Consider the following 19,196-nt stretch of genomic DNA (forward strand, 5'->3'; position numbering starts at 1 on the left):
ACATATAATTTGTTACCTTGTCCACTAAATCAGTTGCACAGTTGAAACTGTCCAAGCAGAAGATAAAATTTGAATTTTTTCCAATCCTATGTATTTTCAACATAGACTCTTTGATTCAACCAGTTTTTGCCCAGTGGGTTATCTGCATTAGTATGTGCGCATGTTTAGTTTGAGATTTTCTTGATAAGAGTGAAAGTGAGGCTGCACGAAGATATAATCACAGCTAGATTGTCATCGCCCACGTGTTCTATTTTGAGGCATGGCAGTAGTTTGTAATTTCAGACTAAATGCTACTTTTCAGCTTTGAACGTTTAAGGAACTTCATAGACTGGGAAACATCCAGTTGGTTCATATCTAAGAGCATGACATTTACTGCTGTACTCCTACTGTATGTTTCAGATTTATGGAAGAAACTAGCCAAAGTTACAGTAGTATTTCATATATATTCATTTGTAATGCTTTATGATTTTTTTTTAAACATATTTTGTTAAATGGATTTTTAACACATTTTGGCCCATTTTTTTGGATATACTGAATCACATCTCCATTTTAAAGAAGAAAGGTCAAATCAAATCTAAGGGTATATGTCACGTACACAGGATACAGCAGTTATAAACAGTACAGTGAAATGCCTGCTTGTAAGCTCTTAGTCAACAATGCAATACTACTAAGTCAAATAAAAAAATGACACACAAGAAATCAAATACAATAAAACAAGTACACATGAAAATATACACTACATACAAGGTTGATACCAGTACCAATGGTAAAAATAGAGTTGTTGGTGTTCAGTCTTGTAGTGACACTATCAGTGACCTGTTGGTGACCTGTTAGTGACCTGTTGGACTTATGGTTGTCCCCTTCCCTCTTCCTTCTCCCAGCCACGTGTCCCAAAGCAGCTCCCTGGAGGAGGTTCGTCTGGACGGGGACAAGTTTGTACCTCCAGCCCCCCGCAAGGTGGAGATGAGACGAGATCCAGTCCTGGGCTTTGGCTTTGTGGCAGGCAGTGAGAAACCTGTGGTGGTCCGGTCAGTCACACCAGGTACACATACCAGCCCACCTGTAAACCAATCATGTCACCATTAATAACCACAGCTTCACACATAGCCATTAATCAACAGGAAGTAAGATGTGTTACTGTATATCCAATGGTGACCAGATGACAAAAGATGGCGACCAATCGGTGATGATAACCAAGGCCACATTTGATTTATAAACCATGCATTTCAGGGTACTTTATAAATTAGCCAACCTTACGCCTAAAGAGTACAATGAATCCAGAAAACCAAGAATAATTACTAGCTAGAAACTTTGTAATTGGTACCACTGCCCTGTGGTTCCCTGTGTCTTGGTAGGAGGTCCCTCTGAGGGCAGACTGACCCCAGGAGACGAGATCGTCATGATTAACGATGAGCCGGTTAGCTCCGCCCCCAGAGAGAGGGTCATCGACCTCGTCAGGTACAGGAACTCAATGTCTCTAACATACATACAGTATCCCTGCTGAGTTTACATGGGATTCATGGATGCACAGGAAGTCATTTGGACATTTCTTTCCTGAAACATTGTAATGTCAAGCTGTGTGTGCCTTGCTGAGTAATTTCCATGGCTCGTGAGTCATGACAATAGACAGTAAATGTCTATATGAATGAGACCCCGGGTTTTAATTGGTTAACTAACAAAAACAAAAACCTGCAGTGAAAGATAATGCTCTATGTATAGATTCAATATCAATGCCAGAAATACCCAGATAGTGTGGGGTAATGGGGTAGAGTATTTTGCCCACATCTGCACCATGCGCGTGCAACTATATACCAGTGTGAATTATTTCTATGTGTCTTATTATATGCTTGACTCAGGTGAGTGAGTGAGTGGCTGAATGGCCATATGACCTACATGCTGTGGACTGTGGAGTGAGTCTGTACAGTAGATTAGTGCAGTGAAATATGTTCATAAGGAGTCCAGTCCATCACTGCTCCCCCTGGCCTTGAGTCAGTGTGCTGGGCTCCATCTCAGCAGTAAACTACTGTTTCATTACAGGAGTAACAGCCAGGCTTGAGGCATGGCTAGAATAGATTGCTCATGTTGTTAGACCTTCTTCATGGGCTTACTTCAGCAGTCAGAATCTGCTCACTGTATAGGAGAAACAATGCCTGACTCAGGCCTGATTAATCGTCTTCCGCTGACATGAATATGACATATTTTCCTTTTTAATCTACAGTTTAATGATGTTTTCTTTGACTTGTTTGTGTTTTGTTCCTTCTCTGTAGGAGCTGCAAGGAATCCATTGTTTTGACAGTGGTTCAACCGTACCCAGTAAGTATCAATTATCCCATCTTTAAAGGTTTCCATTGATAAAATTCAGAGCGAACTTCTGGGATATGAAGTCCAATGGACTGTGTGTCTGTTGACTCGGTGGATCCAAGACAATCCGAGACTTAAAAAGGTGGCCATATGTCTCTGCTGGCGTCAAAACAGGGAGGTACCTGCTTAGTGTTCGCCTGGCTAACTCACAGGGATTTCAGTCCAAACACTGAATACTGAAAGTTGTCCAAGTCCTCTCATGGTAGCAACAACCCCTAGCATGAGACCCCAGATGAACCTCAACCTGCCACACTGACAGCTGTTAGCACCTGGGAGGATGGATAGAATGCCACAATAACAGCTACTGTGAATGTCGGTGATATTAGGATTCATAAAATAGGTCAATGAGATGGATTTGTGCCATCACCACCAAAATAGACAATGACTTGAATATCAAATAATCGGAAATATCACCATGTAAGTTCGAACTCTGGCAGAAATCATTATGTGTTGTATCCTGGCTTTGGGTAGCATATTTCAGACTTCAACTCAACAACAATGGTTTATATATGACAAAAGTAGCAATTACATCCAGAAAGACCGCACAGAACTTGTAAAACATATTACATTTCATATTTTCACACACAGCTCTGAAAATTATATTATTTGAGCATTAATTTCTTCTAATTATATTTTCCTGTATGAAGACTGTCTCAAGGGAAATAGCCTGACATGTTATTCTACTGGAAAGGGCCTCAACTTGAGAAGAAGCTCATCTTGAAAATGTCTTCGGTTTGCAGAAAAAACAGATAGAGAGCTCCAGAATCCCATAAGATGCATGCAGAACCGGCTCTTCTAATTCAAACTTGAATTGTTCTCACTTATCAGACATAGCTGTGCTGTGACTCAACGACACAGACACCAGTGGGGGTGTCCTTCCACTACACGCCCTTATAGCATCTCTAATCATATTAATGTATTACAATATGGGGAATTGAATGAAAACACTAGTGTTAATGGTAGTGGGATGAGGATGGGATAGTGTAAATGGAACATTCTTCTCCAGCCACGGGGGAAATGGCTGTTGCCAACTGTGTTTTTTTATTCAACCCCCCCAGTCTCCCAAATCTGCGTTCATCAGTGCAGCCAAGAAGGCCAAGTTAAAGTCTAATCCAGTGAAAGTCCGCTTTGCAGAGGAGGTCATCATTAATGGACAGGTCCCAGTAAGTACAACAGTAGTGTTCTACAACACTACATCACACTCTGTCTCATATTATTGTATACCAATGTTTTCCAAAAGGTAAAAGTATGCACCTATGATATTGACCTTGAATCTTTTAATATTGCAAAATATGTTGGACTGTTAAACTGTATTGGATGCCAGTCGTGTTCTTCTTTCCATTGCCATTACTTGCCATTACACATATTTTTCTCATTATATAAAACAAAATATGTTTAGGTGCAGTGAAATGTGTTGTTTTACAGGGTCAGCCATAGTAGTGCAACACCCCTGGAGCAAATTGGGGCTAAGTACTTTGCTCAAAGGCACATTGACAGATTTTTTACCTTTATCAGCTTGGGTATTTGAACCATCAACCATTGGGTTGCTGGCCCAACCCGCTAATTGCTAGGCTACCTGCCAATATGTACCCCTCTAAACGCTTAATGTGACCATTTAACAGTGTAGCGTAGCCTACTGATCAATTAAAAGGCTGTAATTATCACAATTTTCTTCTAATTTACAGGAATCTGTGAAGGACAACTCTCTACTCTTCATGCCAAATGTTCTGAAGGTGTACCTGGAGAACGGACAGACCAAATCCTTCAAGTTTGACAGTAACACATCCATTAAGGTACACCCTGCCCTTCACTAAGACATCTTAATGGGGACATTGATAAAAAATAATTTTTCAATTTAACCTTGCATCATTCATAGGCCACTTACAGAATAGTTAATTTCTTTGATCACTGTAGCATACTGTATTATCCTTACTTATGATTCAGCAAGTGTCCAAATGTGCATTACACACAGCACTCCCACAAAGGCAAGTGAGCTGTAACTTAATTTAAGTGTTATGCATGAAGAAATAGGCCAGCACTTTTTTCTCATGGTGTTCCTACACAAAACATCTCCAAAGTGTGCTGTTTAATCTGTGTCATTTTATGTAATGCAGCTGACATTTAATGTCAAGTTACGCACCCTATATTTGTGATTATGAATGTGAAAAATCCTACATTTTGAATAGGTTTTATTGAGAGAAAAAAACATTTATTTTCCATAATCTTTCTAGGATATGCAGTATTCAATAATCAAATTGTTTGCTTAAGAATTTTTACATTTTTAGCTACACCTACAGTATCTGTAATGCAAATGAGTGCTTTATACAGCTTTTCTCCTCTCCTCTCTTCACACCTCAGTCCCTCACACGGTGGTCCCCTATGCTGCAGCCTTGCTGTGCACGTTCCTGGCACAAGCCATATTAATAATGAATGTCTCTTCTGTCTGTGTGAAAGGATGTCATCTTGACCCTGCAAGAGAAGCTCTCCGTTAAGAGTATTGAACACTTCTCGCTGATGCTGGAGCACAGAAACGAGGGCTCGGCCAGCAAACTCATGATTCTCCACGAGCAGGAGATGTTAACTCAGGTGAGACGTTGTGGGGTTAATACAGTGGGGTGAGCAGCCTCACACCCGGGTAGACGACAGATAGACAATATTAGGCCCTCATTCAGTTACAGTTACAGTGCAATCAAATATGACCCACGTTCGTTCATAGCAAGTGGAAATTGGGTGGTGGTGGGCATGTGATTAAATTATTGTATGTGAACAGAATGAGTGTAGGGTAATGTAGAGCACAATGCAGACCCTCCATAAGACAGACTGTAGATTGAAATGATCATAATGGGTCTGGAATATTGTTTTACACCTTTTTCCCATTGTTGTTTTACGTATTTTATTATTATCATTATGGTTTATACATTTTTGTAACATTGATGTTGTTTCTGTATGCATACAAATGAGGATATATATTTTACGACTATTTAGTGATTTGTTTTTTTGTTTTTTTTGCAGTTCTTTTTAATCCATTATTCATTATTCATGACATCTCATCACTAAATGTTAATTCCGTGTCCTCGCCTGTTGTCCTAGGTGACACAGAGACCAGGGGCACACAAGATGAAATGCTTCTTCCGCATCAGCTTTGTCCCAAAGGACCCCGTTGACCTGCTCAGGAGAGATGCAGTCGCGTTTGAATACCTCTATGTTCAGGTGATTCACAGCACATGGAAGACAACACTGCCTGATTAACAAATTATTATGTTGATTGTGTAATCAACAATTTTGTATGATATTCATTGATAAGCATTTGGTAAGATTTCATATAGAAACGTTAGCTCAGAAAAATTTAAATTACCTAGTGTTGACTTGGAGCCCAACACAATAACTGCATTATGGTCAGTAACAATAGACCAACCAGTTTAACCTTCTCTCCTCCTCTCTTCCTCTCCTCTCCTTTCCTCCTCTCTTCGTTCAGAGCTGTAATGACGTGGTGCTGGAGCGATTTGGGTCAGAGCTGAAATACGACACGGCCCTGCGTCTGGCTGCCCTGCAGATGTACATCCTCACCATCAACACCAAGCAGTCACAGAAAGTCTCGCTCAAATACATTGAGTGAGTGGCTTGTGTTTTCTCTGTAGCTCAGTAAGTAGAGCATGGTGCTTGCAACGCTAGAATAGTAGGATCGATTCCCGGAACCACCAATAGGCTACATAACATGTATGCATGCGTGCAAGTTGCTTTGGATAAACGCGTCTGCTAAATGGCATATAATATAACACTGCTGCACCACCACCAAGTCAGTATGGACCAGGTCCAATGTCTAGTCTTGTCCCCTAAAGTTCACACATGGACCTGCATCTTCTCACATGTTCAATCTGGCAGCACAGTGTTTTGGGCTTTTTACGCCCTTACACCATCAGACTCTCAACACTTCCTCAGTTACTTGAGAATAATCTGAAAAGAACAAATCACATCCACGTCAGATTAACTAATGACATCCATTTCAGATACAGAAACGATTTCCCCCCTGATTGTTATGTCGTAAATACCACAGGTAATTCATATGGATGTTGATTATAATCGATTACCTGTTGGTTAATCAACGGATCCTCTCTTTATAAAGTGATTGATGTTCGCTGAAGGAATGTATTCTGCTGTTCTATTATGTTGTACATAAAGCTTATGTTACCAGTGTTTCTTGTTCTACAGGAAGGAGTGGGGTTTGGCACTGTTTCTCCCTCCTGCAGTACTGTCCAGCATGAAAGAGAAGAACATCAAGAAAGCCCTAACACACATTCTCAAAACCAACCAGAATCTGGTACCTCCTGGAAAAAAGGTACTTTTATTCTCCCTCCCTCTACCTCTCCTGTATCATAAATTGTCATGCTCTCGTAAATTTCCCACTGTTAGATAATGTAACGTGTCAATGTGACTAATCACAGCGCCAGTTTCATTGTAGAAGAAATCCCCTGTGCACATTCATATTGTCAATAGCCTAAATTGCTCATGTTCTTTTTCAGCTGTCAGCATTACAGGCCAAAGTCCACTATCTGAAGTATCTCAGTGACCTGCGACTGTACGGAGGACGGGTTTTTAAATCTATACTGCTGGTAAATAACTACCTCTTTTTTTTCAGAGCTCAAACTATTTGAATAACAAGACACAAAATATCAGAATATCATATCTCATTAACGAGTTCATGTGTATTGTGTTTCAATTGTTTCCCCTCTGCTCAATGCCCACAGCAAGGAGAGAAGCACACAGAGGTAACCCTGCTAGTTGGTCCAAGGTATGGCATCAGTCATGTGATCAACACCAAGACTAACCTGGTGGCGCTGCTGGCGGACTTCAGCCACGTCAACCGCATCGAGATGTACACAGAGGACGAAAAGAACGTCAGGGTAGAGCTACATGTTCTGGATGTGAAGGTGAAATCAAACATATCTTCAAAAGGGACTGGATGTGATATGATCATGACGATCAATGCAATGAGTTGACATCTAACATGATTTAATAAGCTATATAATAGCATTTTCTGCAATAACATTATACAAGGAAATGAATGCTCAATGAGAACATTGTGTTCATTTGTTAATGTGTTCGTTGTCGTCCTCTTATCTCCCTATTCTCCAGCCCATCACTCTGCTAATGGAGTCCACTGATGCGATGAATCTGGCCTGTTTGACTGCTGGATACTACAGACTACTAGTGGACTCTCGCCGTTCCATCTTCAACATGGCAAAAACAGGGAATGCAGACACCGGTGAGTCTAGACTCTAAACAGTTCCGTAGTTTTCAAAAGCCAACTATACTGTAAGTTGATACATTAGCATCACTGATATTACAGAAACGGGATTATCAACCGCTCTTTGGTTCCTTCTCAGGCCATGACTGCAGAGTAAAGCAGAACTATCAAGCTATAGAGTGGGCGTACAGCACCTCCTTTAGAGGGTGTGAGGAGCACCACAACAACCAGCGCTGTACGTCCAGGGAGCCCTCCTCCAACAGAGACTCAGACTGCATGGACCATGGGAGGAGTGAGAGTGACATGTCCCCTGTCTATATCACTGAGATCCAGCAGCCGCCCCAGAACAACATGCACATGGCAGAGAGGGTAGATACCAGAGGGGGGACCAGAGGCCCAACACACCCCCAGCCCTACCTCTGTGCCCCCAGACCCAAAGCCCAGGAATCCCCCCGCAGTGCCAAGGTCTCCTTCATCTTCGGGGATCCACCGTTAGACAGTGTGAACCCCCAGAACCTTGGCTACCAGAGGCTGATGGACGAAGTCCCAGAGGTTCTACACGACCACAGCCCCATGTATGAGCGACTAGAGGAGGACTACAAGAGCAAGGATCCCATGGGGATGGACGGGGAGGGCTATCCGTACGGCGCCAAAATCTTCGGCAACACCGAGTGCATTGAGGAGCCGCTGCTGCACGACATCTGCTACGCCGACACCACGGACGCCGACGAGGACGAGGATGACATCAGCTGCGAGGAGGACATGGGGCTGATGGGGGATCTGGACAAGGCCACCTTCCTCTCGTTCTCTGGGTCCAGCGATGACATCATCGACCTGACCTCCCTGCCCCCGCCGCCAGAGGGTAAAGACGAGGAGGATAACGAGGATGTATTGCTTCACTCCCTCAACCTGGCCATCGCAGCCCCGCCCCCAGGCTTTAGGGACAGCTTTGATGAGGATGAGCAGCACGGAGGGGCCCAGGGGCATGTCAGAAAGGGCCAGGGGACCCGTGACGATATCCCTGTATCCCTCATAGACTCAGTCCCCACACAGGGGGAGGAGGGCCCAGAGATGGAGGGAGCCCTGGACGATGCTGTGGTGTCCACCTTACAGGCACTGGAGGCCCTTGCGGCTTCTGAGGAGCAGAGCCCACACCCACAGTCAGAAAATAGCACAGGTTCTTCTTCTTACACTATTGTAACGTTTATTCATTAACACCACGCGGATGTTCCAGCCATTAACTTTTAGATTTGTTGTTGTTGATTTTTCAATAAAAAAAACATTTTGTTCTATGTTTCCATTTAGTGTGCGCATTGTTTCATTCCTTTTGAACATAAAACATTTCCTGTATTTCACTCATTTTTGGTTCCAGTCCTTTTTTGGTTGTTTTGTTGTTTTGTGGATTATTTCTTTCTTTTTTTATCATTTATGATCAGTCGCACCAATGCGTTTCAACTCACAGCTTTCATACTCTTTGTATCAATGAATTGTGTGCTTTTTTTAATAATATCTCTAAGATGCCTCAGGTAAAATGTGTTAATAAAATGTCTGTCTCTCTGTGGCACACAGGTGTAGAAATATCAAGGGCCTTTAGCCCCGAGTCCTCATCGGACTCTGGCAATGAGACTAACTCCTCAGAGATGACGGAGAGTTCAGAGCTGGTCGCTGCCCAGAAACTCTCTGAAACCCATTTGAGACTGTATGTGGCCACTGCTGAGGGCTACCACACTCTGACTGAGGAGAAAACAGAGTTTCCCAAAACACCTTGTGAAGGAAAGGTAGCCCTGGCCATACAGCAGAACCCTCAGGAGACCTGGGAGGGGGGGGAGGAGGAGGAGGGGGCCAAGTCCTCAGCTGTGTCCTCCACCCAGATCCTCCACTCAGATGGGGGAGAGATGGAGCCAGAGACCATGGAGACCAAGTCCCTCACCAACTATTTCAACAAACTGCACATGGGCTCTGTGATGAGAAAGCAGCCGGGGAAGCTGAGTGACACGGAATGCAGGATTCAGGGAGATAACGATGACTCAACAGAAAAACGCCACAGCAACATCCAGAACTCAAATAGAGGGGATCCACCCAAATATAATTCAGACCCACCCAAATATAATGCTATTCTAAGGGAACCTCCATACATGAACCAATTTGAATTGGGGCGAACACCCTATCCGTATCGAGAGAAGCCCCCAAGATATCACCGACCTCCTGAAAACAAAATGGCGGACAATCTTTCCCCAGACTGTGTGAGTGATTCACAAGCCTCGCACTCTGATAGGGGAACAATTAAGGGAGACAAGCAGGACTCAAATGAGAGAAGCCTGAAATTAGACTCTCATTCCCGCTCCCCCGCCAAAGTCCCCCACAGTACTGAGGAAGCCAATTTACCCAACAGCGACCCACAGCAGCAGCAGACGAGGGTTCCCTCGGCCGAGCAGGATGTCACACGGTTACACGAGTATCACCTGAGTAAGCGCATGTCATTGTTACAGGGCAGCGAGGGAGTCCACTCCCTCCAGAGCTCCCAGTGCTCCTCTATAGATGCTGGCTGCAGTTCAGGAAGCAGTAGCTGTGTCACTCCCATGGACTCTCCTCTCTGCACTGGAGAAAACATGCACCTGCTCTCAGAGTCTTCCCTCAAGGGGCTGGGCTATATTAGTGGGGAGGAGAAGGCCTATGGCACCCAAGGCCAGGGGACACAGCAGGGCAAGGCTAGACATCAGACCATAGACCCCACCCTGCTGAGGAAGATCCACGCAGCCACCAGTGCCGAGCCTGGATTCGGTACCATACGAGGAGATGGCTGCCACCGGATGCCTAAGATAAAAGAAACCACAGGTACAACTAAATAGAGCGGTCTTTTCCTTTGACGTCTGTGCGCTTATATGGTAAACACAATTCCAGGAGCATATTGAGGCTGTTGATAAATTATTCACTAGCTGGGGATTAGGATATGCATCATGGTGTCAGAGTAGCATTATCCATTCAGACAGAAGACAATAACAAGCATGTCACTAGCTAAGGACATGCAACAGTCCATACATGTGTAGAGGATGCGATTGGTATAAGAAATACAGCTGTGTACTGGTTCATTATGTAACACTTGCTGCACGGAGATCTGATAAAAGTGCTGAAATGCACCTTTATTCTATTTTACCCCACTCTCTGTTATGAAAGGACAATTAGAGCAACATTTTACTAAAAAGTCCTCTGATGAAAACAGGAAAGGGTTAGAGATCAAAGCAACGCACCATGTTGTCAGGGAGATGCTTAACGATTCTATTTGATTTTCTGCTCCCCCTAGTGTAGCTTGCACCCAGCTCGAGACGGCTGCAGGGGAAGACTACTCCTCTGCTCTCTCCAACGAGGTCAACGCAGCCGCCACCACCACCTCGCCACCATCATTAACCAGTAGCAGCAGCACAGAGTCCAGTGTGCCCAGTGCCACAAAGCAGCAGGGATGCCCCTGCACTGAGCCCATCCCATGCCGCGCCCAGGCTTTCCCTTCAAGCTTACACCCATGTGACCCTATCACAGGCAGCCTCAGGAAGCCACTGCAGCAAAGGGGTCGGATGCTGAGAAGGAGCTGGAGCAGCATCACGCCGGGCTCCAGGAGCCTCGAAGCGCTGTTGGAGAAAACCAAAGCCACGCTGAGTGGGAGGAGTGCCCAGAGAGTCCAGTCACCCGACGACCCCTCCAAGCCACAGAGGAGATTTGCTTTTTCCAAGACACTTTCCAAGAGCTTGTCCTTGTCCCAGGGATCAGTATCGTCTGTTAGATCAGTTAGCTCTCAGTCCTCTGGCAGGAGGCTCTTCAGAGGCGCCTCTATCATGCTGCCAGCGTCATTGGATGCCAAGCAGCTCCAAGCCGTGCCACTACCCAGACTGGACAGAAGCACCTGGATGAGGTGCCATGGGCCCTTCACACACTGCTTCCCCAAGAGGAAGACCAACACTGATGATGATGATGACGATGACGATGAAGTTGGAGGTGGAGCAGGAGAAAGCCCCACCTCCCAGCCATTCTCTGGGGGTCAGAAGGGACAGTCACTCCCTACCAGCCCCAGTGTTGATGCAGAGAACACAGTCTCTTTGTACGCCTCTGGATCTGAACCCTCCGCTGTGGCTGAACAGCTCAACATGGCCAGTGGTGTGACTGTGAGTGGCATGAGCCTGGGAGCGAAGCTGAGCCGTGTGAACTTACTGAAGGGAAAGACCTACACCCTCCCCCAGGGGTTCTCAGATGCACAGAGAGAGCCCTGGATATGATGGGCCTGGTGCGCTCCGGTGTATGCCAGGGAGGTGGCCAGAGGTCAGAGGTCAGTGAGTCCGACCTGTGGAGGTTCAGTCAGCTGCTCTCCATGGAGGCCCTAGAGCTGGGCAGCGCCTGCAATCACATGGCCCTGGTGCAAGGCAGCCCCCAGGACACCCTGCTCACCCTGACTCACAGTTTCCACACGGTCTGTTGCTTAACACAGGCCTGCATGTCACTGGTGGAGTGCTTGAGCCCTGAGAGCCGGCAGCGAGAGGTGGTAGCCAAGGTGGACGAGGTCGTCATGAACTATGTGTGTCTGCTCCAGGCAACTGAAACGGCTTTGGATAGTTCCCCCGATGACCAAAGTGTGAATGCATTGACACGTCACTCCACCACCATGTGTGCTATCGTCAACAGACTGAGTCACTCACTCACAACACTCTACAAGTAAACATAACACGGTTATGATTAGCGATTTCAAAGCCATACATAAGAGACATGGGTTTATTCGACCCAAACCAATGGGAACTGCTGTGACAAAACCTTGCCTTGTGTATATTTTGTTTGATATGTAAAGTCAAATAAACTCTATTAATCATGATGACACTTTTAAAAGTGGTTATATTCAGGCCTCTGAGAAGACGAATATGAACCTAAGGGTATATAAACTGATATTACTTGATAAGTATACTTTTACAAATTGATTATCACCTTTTGGGGTGTAATGTGTAGATGAACCACTATTAGGTCTGTATTTATTTGTATGAATTATTATGTTACACATGATACATATTATGTGACAAAGAGCTCTAGACAAATCACTGCGCAAGACAAGAAATTACATTATATGATACAGTCCATTATGACGTCGATATTTTTCATTTGCTGAATCCGACATTATGAACCTTTGCACATGTTCACTGAGTACTTTCCTCTTATTTTTGTCAGCACTACCATAACATATTAAAAGTAAAAAATGTTGCAACCTGAAGTTGATTATTGTCTCCTTTATTATTCTCATAACGATTGTTATACAAAGTAAAGGTCCATTTCAATTATCAATTAAAAAACATTGTTCTCTAAAGCCAAGTAATGTTCTTCTTACAGTGAGCGAGGGCTTTCTCCTGCTTTCTCTACAACCTATTTGTCACAAGAATTGCATAATTTATACCAAAAACTCTCCTGGACCATGTTTGGTTGTATTAAATAATGTTTGATTATTTACTGTTTTACCATTTACTCAGTCCAGGATGATGATCATGCATTTTGCATTAATGATGATGGACTGTCTAAGTTTGAGGGCCGGAGAGTGTGTCTGCATAATGTATAATCTGCAGAGTAACCTTGCTTGAAGGCACAGGCTGTATAGTTTATCGCCACAGCTACTAGCTAATGTCCCAGCTGTCCTGTGTTTCTCTGAACTGAGGTTTCACTTTTATTTACAGAAAAGAAGTGGCATGTATTTATGTATGCCAAGGAAAGCCAAGCTTCCCCCCCAAAAATTTGCAACAAAAAAATACACTAAATAATTGTTCTTTCATGTCTCTGTGTTTTCATAAATGTCCTTCAATTCGCAAGAGGCTGAATGTATCTCACCGGAGAAAGCATCCGAGCGAAGGAAACAGCGCCCCTCTATCTCAGTATGTGTTGCCCATCTATCTGATGCTGTCTGATCAAAAAGAGTGTGATCTTGTTGCTGCCCGTAGCATTGAATGCAAGGGAAGCCAGCGAGCATTTGGCCTCCCTTGTTAATAATGATAAAACATAATAGCCAAACTGAGTGAGTTCAAATGTGAAGGGTCCTGGCGCACCCCAAAAAAAGTGTCAAAGGAAGCCAGATTGGATATGGCTACACACCTATCACATCACATCAGAAGCCAAACGTCATTGACAGAAAAATTGTTGCATCTCGATGTGTTGTTGTCCTCCGGTGGCTAGCTAACGATTTCCTAAATTAGCCATGGATAGAAATAGGGATTTGGACTTACATAATTCTCCATACTGGTCAATGATTACAACAGCGATTCTATACCAACCATAAATACATACATAGTGCTCCTGGCCTGAGAGGATGTAAGTTCAACATATAGCTAGATGTAGTAGGCTAATGTTAATTAACTGGCCTGGCTTTTCGTTGCCCATGAAAGGAAATTAGGCTAGCGAGCAAACATTTTACTGTTAGCCAGGTAGCCTAAAAGTGTGTACTGTACGACAGAGTCATAGACCATTTAAATCAAATCAAATCAAATTGTATTAGTCACATGCGCCGAATACAACAGGTGTAGATCTTACAGTGAAATGCTTACTTACGAGCCCCTAACCAACAATGCAGTTTTAAAAAATATGGATAAGAATAAGAAATAAAAGTAACAAGTAACTAAAGAGCAGCAGTAAAAAAACAATAGCGAGACTATATACAGGGGGGTACCGGTAGAGAGGCAATGTGCGGGGGTACAGGTTAGTTGAGGTAATATGTACATGTAGGTAGAGTTATTAAAGTGATTATGCATAGATGATAACAACAGAGAGTAGCAGTGGTGTAAAAGAGTGGGGGGGGGGCAATGCAAATAGTCTGGGTAGCCATTTGATTAGGTGTTCAGGAGTCTTATGGCTTGGGGGTAGAAGCTGTTTAGAAGCCTCTTAGACCTAGACTTGGCGCTCCGGTTCCGCTTGCCGTGCGGTAGCAGAGAGAACAGTCTATGACTAGGGTGGCCTTCCTCTGACACCACCTGGTATAGAGGTCCTGAATGGCAGGAAGCTTGGCCCAAGTGATGTCCTACGTCTATCTCCTCATTGTGGTTTTACAGAAGTGTTTAATACGTCTTATTTACACACTTTATTCGAATATTTATGAAATGCATATTGTTATATTTGGTAGCACTTATTTGTTTTTCCTTCGCCTCCAACCCCTTTCGATGCGTGGAACAGATGTGGGTGGGGCTAGGTCTACATAATCCAACCAAAAAAATGTGATGAAAGGTTATACTCTATGGCTGGATTTATGTATTTCTTTTTCCAATGCTACATTAATTTGACAGACCTATCTTGATTGACCCTCTTTCTACAAGGCCTAGTCTATGAGAGGCCTAATCGTATTTGAATTAATATTTTGTTAACGCGTAGGCTACAGAGATGCATTCAGGTAATGAACTCATTATTATGCATCATCATTAGTTGTCCTTGCAGTTGGAGAGCTCTGGAGGAACTGATGATAGTCTATTACTACTGAGATCTGAGACCTGTCAGGACTGAAGTATGATCAGCTTCTCCCAAATAAAAACCTTCAGTATGTTGTTGTTGACGTAGAGCTCAGTACATTTGTCTGGCAGTTGTCTAAAGACTTGCTGAGGAAGGAAGTCGAGGTTGTTGTGAGAGATGTCTAGGACCCTCAGATTAACCAGTTTCCGAAAGTAGTTGATATACTGTATATATTATCTTTTCCCTCCACAGCATATCTAAACGGTTACCTTTGAATTCTAACTTCTTCAGAGAAGGGCTTTCCAGCTCTGTGTTGGTGGAGGTAGAAATATTATTGTAGTTCATGAGTAATATCTTCAGATTGGTCAAATTGTTGGTGAAATTCAGCATATGAGTCAAACCCTCAGACTCAAAGTAATGGTTGTTGTGGCTTATGTCTCACATAACTAAACTTCTCAGTTCCTGAAACGCTGAGGAATAGAAAAGGTCTAGACAGTTAGATGAGAAGTCAAGATACTTCAAGTTAGTGAGATAAGTGAACTCGGAACCATTTAGACTTCGGCTCATCGAATTTCCATAGAGATTTAGGCATCTAATGTTAGCAAGGTTCAAGAATCTGGAGTGAAGGAAGAATATGTTATTTCTGCTGATATCCAGTTTTTTCCAAACTGGCTGCACAGTTATTAACGAATTAATTCAGTGTCCCAGCCTCCTTGTCCTACTATTTGCAGCTGCATGCATACTCATCATATCTAAAACAATGAATCTCTCTCACTTCTCCTTTGTGGTAGTGCTCAGCATCTGACATTGGGGAGCCATTTAAGGCTTCTCCTCCAGAAAAATCAACAGAATTACCACTTTGAGAAGGGGATGATTTGTTATTGTCTAATAAATTGATTATTTGGAAGCTTTTGAGCTCCATTAGTGTGCTGAGGTTGGTCATTTTGATGAAGTTGGTGCCCAGGTCAATGACTTTGAGGTTCTTTAGAGGAATCAGTGGCCTGATGTCTGCATGGGTCAGTTGTTGGAAGACAAAGCTCCTGAGGGTGAATACTTTCAGGGATTTCAGGAAGGAGAATGTGGGATTCGGGTTCAGAGTAGCTGGGTACATCTGCAACTCGCAGTTAAAAGACAGGTCCACTTATTTGAGGTTGGTTAGAGCTCGTGGGAAGTTAGCATTTGCTATCTATCTAGCTAAAACGTTGGTTGAGAGATCAAGTACTCGCAACTCTGTACAGTTCTGAAACCATGCCATAAGTACAGTCGTGGCCAAAAGTTTTGAAAATGAAACAAATATTAATTTCCACCAAGTTTGCTGCATCAGTGTCTTTAGATATTTTTGTCAGATGTTACTATGGAATACTGTAGTATAATTATAAGCATTTCATAAGTGTCAAAGGCTTTTATTGACAATTACATCAAGTTGATGCAAAGAGTCAATATTTCCAGTGTTGACCCTTCTTTTTCAAGACCTCTGCAATCCGCCCTAGCATGCTGTCAATTAACTTCTGGGCCACATCCTGACTGATGGCAACCCATTCTTGCATAATCAATGATTGGAGTTTGTCAGAATTTGTGGGTTTTTGTATGTCAACCTGCCTCTTGAGGATTGAAGTTGTCAATGGGATTAAGGTCTGGGGAGTTTCCTGGCTATGGACCCAAAATATTGATGTTTTGTTCCCAGAGCCACTTAGTTATCACTTTTGCCTTATGGCAAGGTGCTCCATCATGCTGGAAAAGGCTTTGTTCGTCACCAAACTGTTCCTGGATGGTTGGAAGAAGTTGCTCTCGGAGGATGTGTTGGTACCATTCTTTATTCATGGCTGTGTTCTTAGGCAACATTTTGAGTGAGCTCAATCCCTTGGCTGAGAAGCAACCCCACATATGAATGGTCTCAGGATTCTTTACTGTTGGCATGACACAGGACTGATGGTAGCGCTCACCTTGTCTTCTCCAGACAAGCTTTTTTCCGGATGCCCCAAACAATCGGAAAGGGGATTCATCAGAGAAAATGACTTTACCCCAGTCCTCGGCAGTCCAATCCCTGTACCTTTTGCAGAATATCAGTCTGTCCCTGATGTTTTTCCTGGAGAGAAGTGGCTTCTTTGCTGCCCTTCTTGACACCAGGCCATCCTCCAAAAGTCTTTGCCTCACTGTGCGTGCAGATGTACTCACACCTGCCTGCTGCCATTCCTGAGCAAGCTCTGTACTGGTGGTGCCCCGATCCCGCAGCTGAATCAACTTTGGGAGACGGTCCTGGCACTTGCTGGACTTTCTTGGGCGCCCTGAAGCCTTCTTCACAACAAATGAACCGCTCTCCTTGAAGTTCTTGAGGATCCGATAAATGGTTGATTTAGGTGCAATCTTTGCCTGTGAAGCCCTTTTTGTGCAAAGCAATGATGTCGGCAAGTGTTTCCTTGCAGGTAACCATGGTTGATAGAGGAAGAACAATGATTCCAAGCACCACCCTCCTTTTGAAGCTTCCAGTTTGTTATTCGAACTCAATCAGCATGACAGAGTGATCTCCAGCCGTGTCCTCATCAACACTCACACCTGTGTTAATGAGAGAATCACTGACATGATGTCAGCTGGTCCTTTTGTGGCAGGGCTGAAAGGCAGTGGAAATGTTTTTGGGGGATTCAGTTCATTTGCATGGCAAAGAGGGACTTTGCAATTAATTGCATTTCATCTGATCAATCTTCATAACATTCTGGAGTATATGCAAATTGCCATCATACAATCTGAGGCAGCAGACTTTGTGAAAATTTATATTTGTGTCATTCTCAAAACTTTTGGCCACGACTGTACATATGTGAGGGAGTTACTACTGCAAACATGGTATCCTCAGTTTGGTCAACGTTTTAAAAGCATTTTAATTAATCTGAAGTTGTGAATCGTCAGGGCATGGAACACAAGGAAATGGTGCATTGTAACAGCGTGGGCAGTTTCCACTTATATCAAGAATCTCAAATTGGGTAAAATTATTAAAATCTTGTTAGTATAGAGATACAACTCTCTGAGACTTGTTGGTAATTTTGGGGGAATGTAGGATAGGTTATTTGACTTGAGGGATAGCAAAGTAATGTTACCAAGCTGTAGAAATGCACCCTCCTTAATTTGATAGGAAACATTACATGGGTTACGACAGTACGTGTGGCTCAGTTGGTAGAGCATGGCGCTTGCAACGCCAGGGTTGTGGGTTCATTCCCCACGGGGGGACCAGGATGAATATGTATGAACTTTCCAATTTGTAAGTCGCTCTGGATAAGAGCGTCTGCTAAATGACTTAAATGTAAAATGTAAATTTTGGACCCAAATAAAGAATCTGTACATTAGTGATGTCAGAGAGGTTATTTTTCAGAATGGTATATATTGGATTCACCTCTAGACTGAGCAGAATGAGGTTCGGAGGGAGACCCTTTGGGATGCTGGAGAGCTGATTCCCATCCAGATACATAGCCTTCAGATTCCTCAGGTCTTTGAAGGTGTTGTTCTTGATGGTCACATTCTCCGTGCACATGTGGTTCTTGTGGCCGATCTTGCAGTGCATGTCGATCTCCATGATGTTCTCCAGGCCCTTTAAGGAAGTGGAGTTGATGTAAGGGATGTGGTTGATGGTGAGGATTAGATTGGTGGTATTTTGGGAAAAGTCCTTTTGGACCTCCAGGAGTCCTCTCTCAGTGCAGTCCACATTGACCCTGCCCCCGTTGCTGGCCAGGAGTTTTTGGGTACCAGCCTCCAGCTGCCAGCACGAAGAAGCACCACAGGCCCAGCAGCATCACCACACACACCTGGAGGGATATACACTCTGTCCTCTGACAGGGGAAATAAGGACAGTGTCATTACTAGAGGGGTAATGATAATGAGTTTTATTGCCTCTTAAACCAAAGGACACAACAAGTCTCAGATTAAAATTCACTGCTCAATAAAATATAAAAGTATAGGAACCAATCACTTCTATTTGCTGGGATTCAAATAAATTGTACATGACAGTGGCACACCCTCAACTAAGCAATTGTAGATGTTGGTTACCATATTAAAAGGTTATGAGGGCATTTCCCCCCAAAAAAATATTCTGATTCTATTGACCTTTCCTATGTTGTTCTACATAGACATAAAACTTACAGATCTATGCTTAAAT

The 19,196-nt window shown here is 43.6% G+C and overlaps 1 protein-coding gene and 2 pseudogenes across 1 annotated transcript in view; 1 reads left to right on the plus strand and 2 right to left on the minus strand.

Moving 5' to 3' along the window:
- LOC139538574 (FERM and PDZ domain-containing protein 4-like) overlaps positions 1-12,848 on the plus strand; it is a 46,335-nt gene extending 33,487 nt beyond the window's left edge. Inside the window, 16 exon segments of the mRNA XM_071340756.1 lie at positions 882-1,042; positions 1,356-1,458; positions 2,268-2,313; positions 3,420-3,524; positions 4,047-4,154; positions 4,816-4,947; positions 5,452-5,571; positions 5,837-5,973; positions 6,571-6,697; positions 6,882-6,971; positions 7,107-7,289; positions 7,495-7,624; positions 7,746-8,783; positions 9,176-10,441; positions 10,913-11,854; positions 11,857-12,848. Of these exon segments, the coding sequence (XP_071196857.1) occupies positions 882-1,042; positions 1,356-1,458; positions 2,268-2,313; positions 3,420-3,524; positions 4,047-4,154; positions 4,816-4,947; positions 5,452-5,571; positions 5,837-5,973; positions 6,571-6,697; positions 6,882-6,971; positions 7,107-7,289; positions 7,495-7,624; positions 7,746-8,783; positions 9,176-10,441; positions 10,913-11,854; positions 11,857-12,308 (5,140 nt within the window). The 3' untranslated portion in view covers positions 12,309-12,848.
- On the minus strand, positions 924-18,865 carry LOC139538578 (toll-like receptor 7; annotated as a pseudogene).
- LOC139538577 (toll-like receptor 7) lies at positions 14,091-17,809 on the minus strand (annotated as a pseudogene).
- Positions 18,866-19,196: the final 331 nt, after the last annotated feature.

The sequence above is a fragment of the Salvelinus alpinus genome, chromosome 14 (genome assembly GCF_045679555.1).
Source record: "Salvelinus alpinus chromosome 14, SLU_Salpinus.1, whole genome shotgun sequence".
NCBI classification, from domain to species: domain Eukaryota; kingdom Metazoa; phylum Chordata; class Actinopteri; order Salmoniformes; family Salmonidae; genus Salvelinus; species Salvelinus alpinus.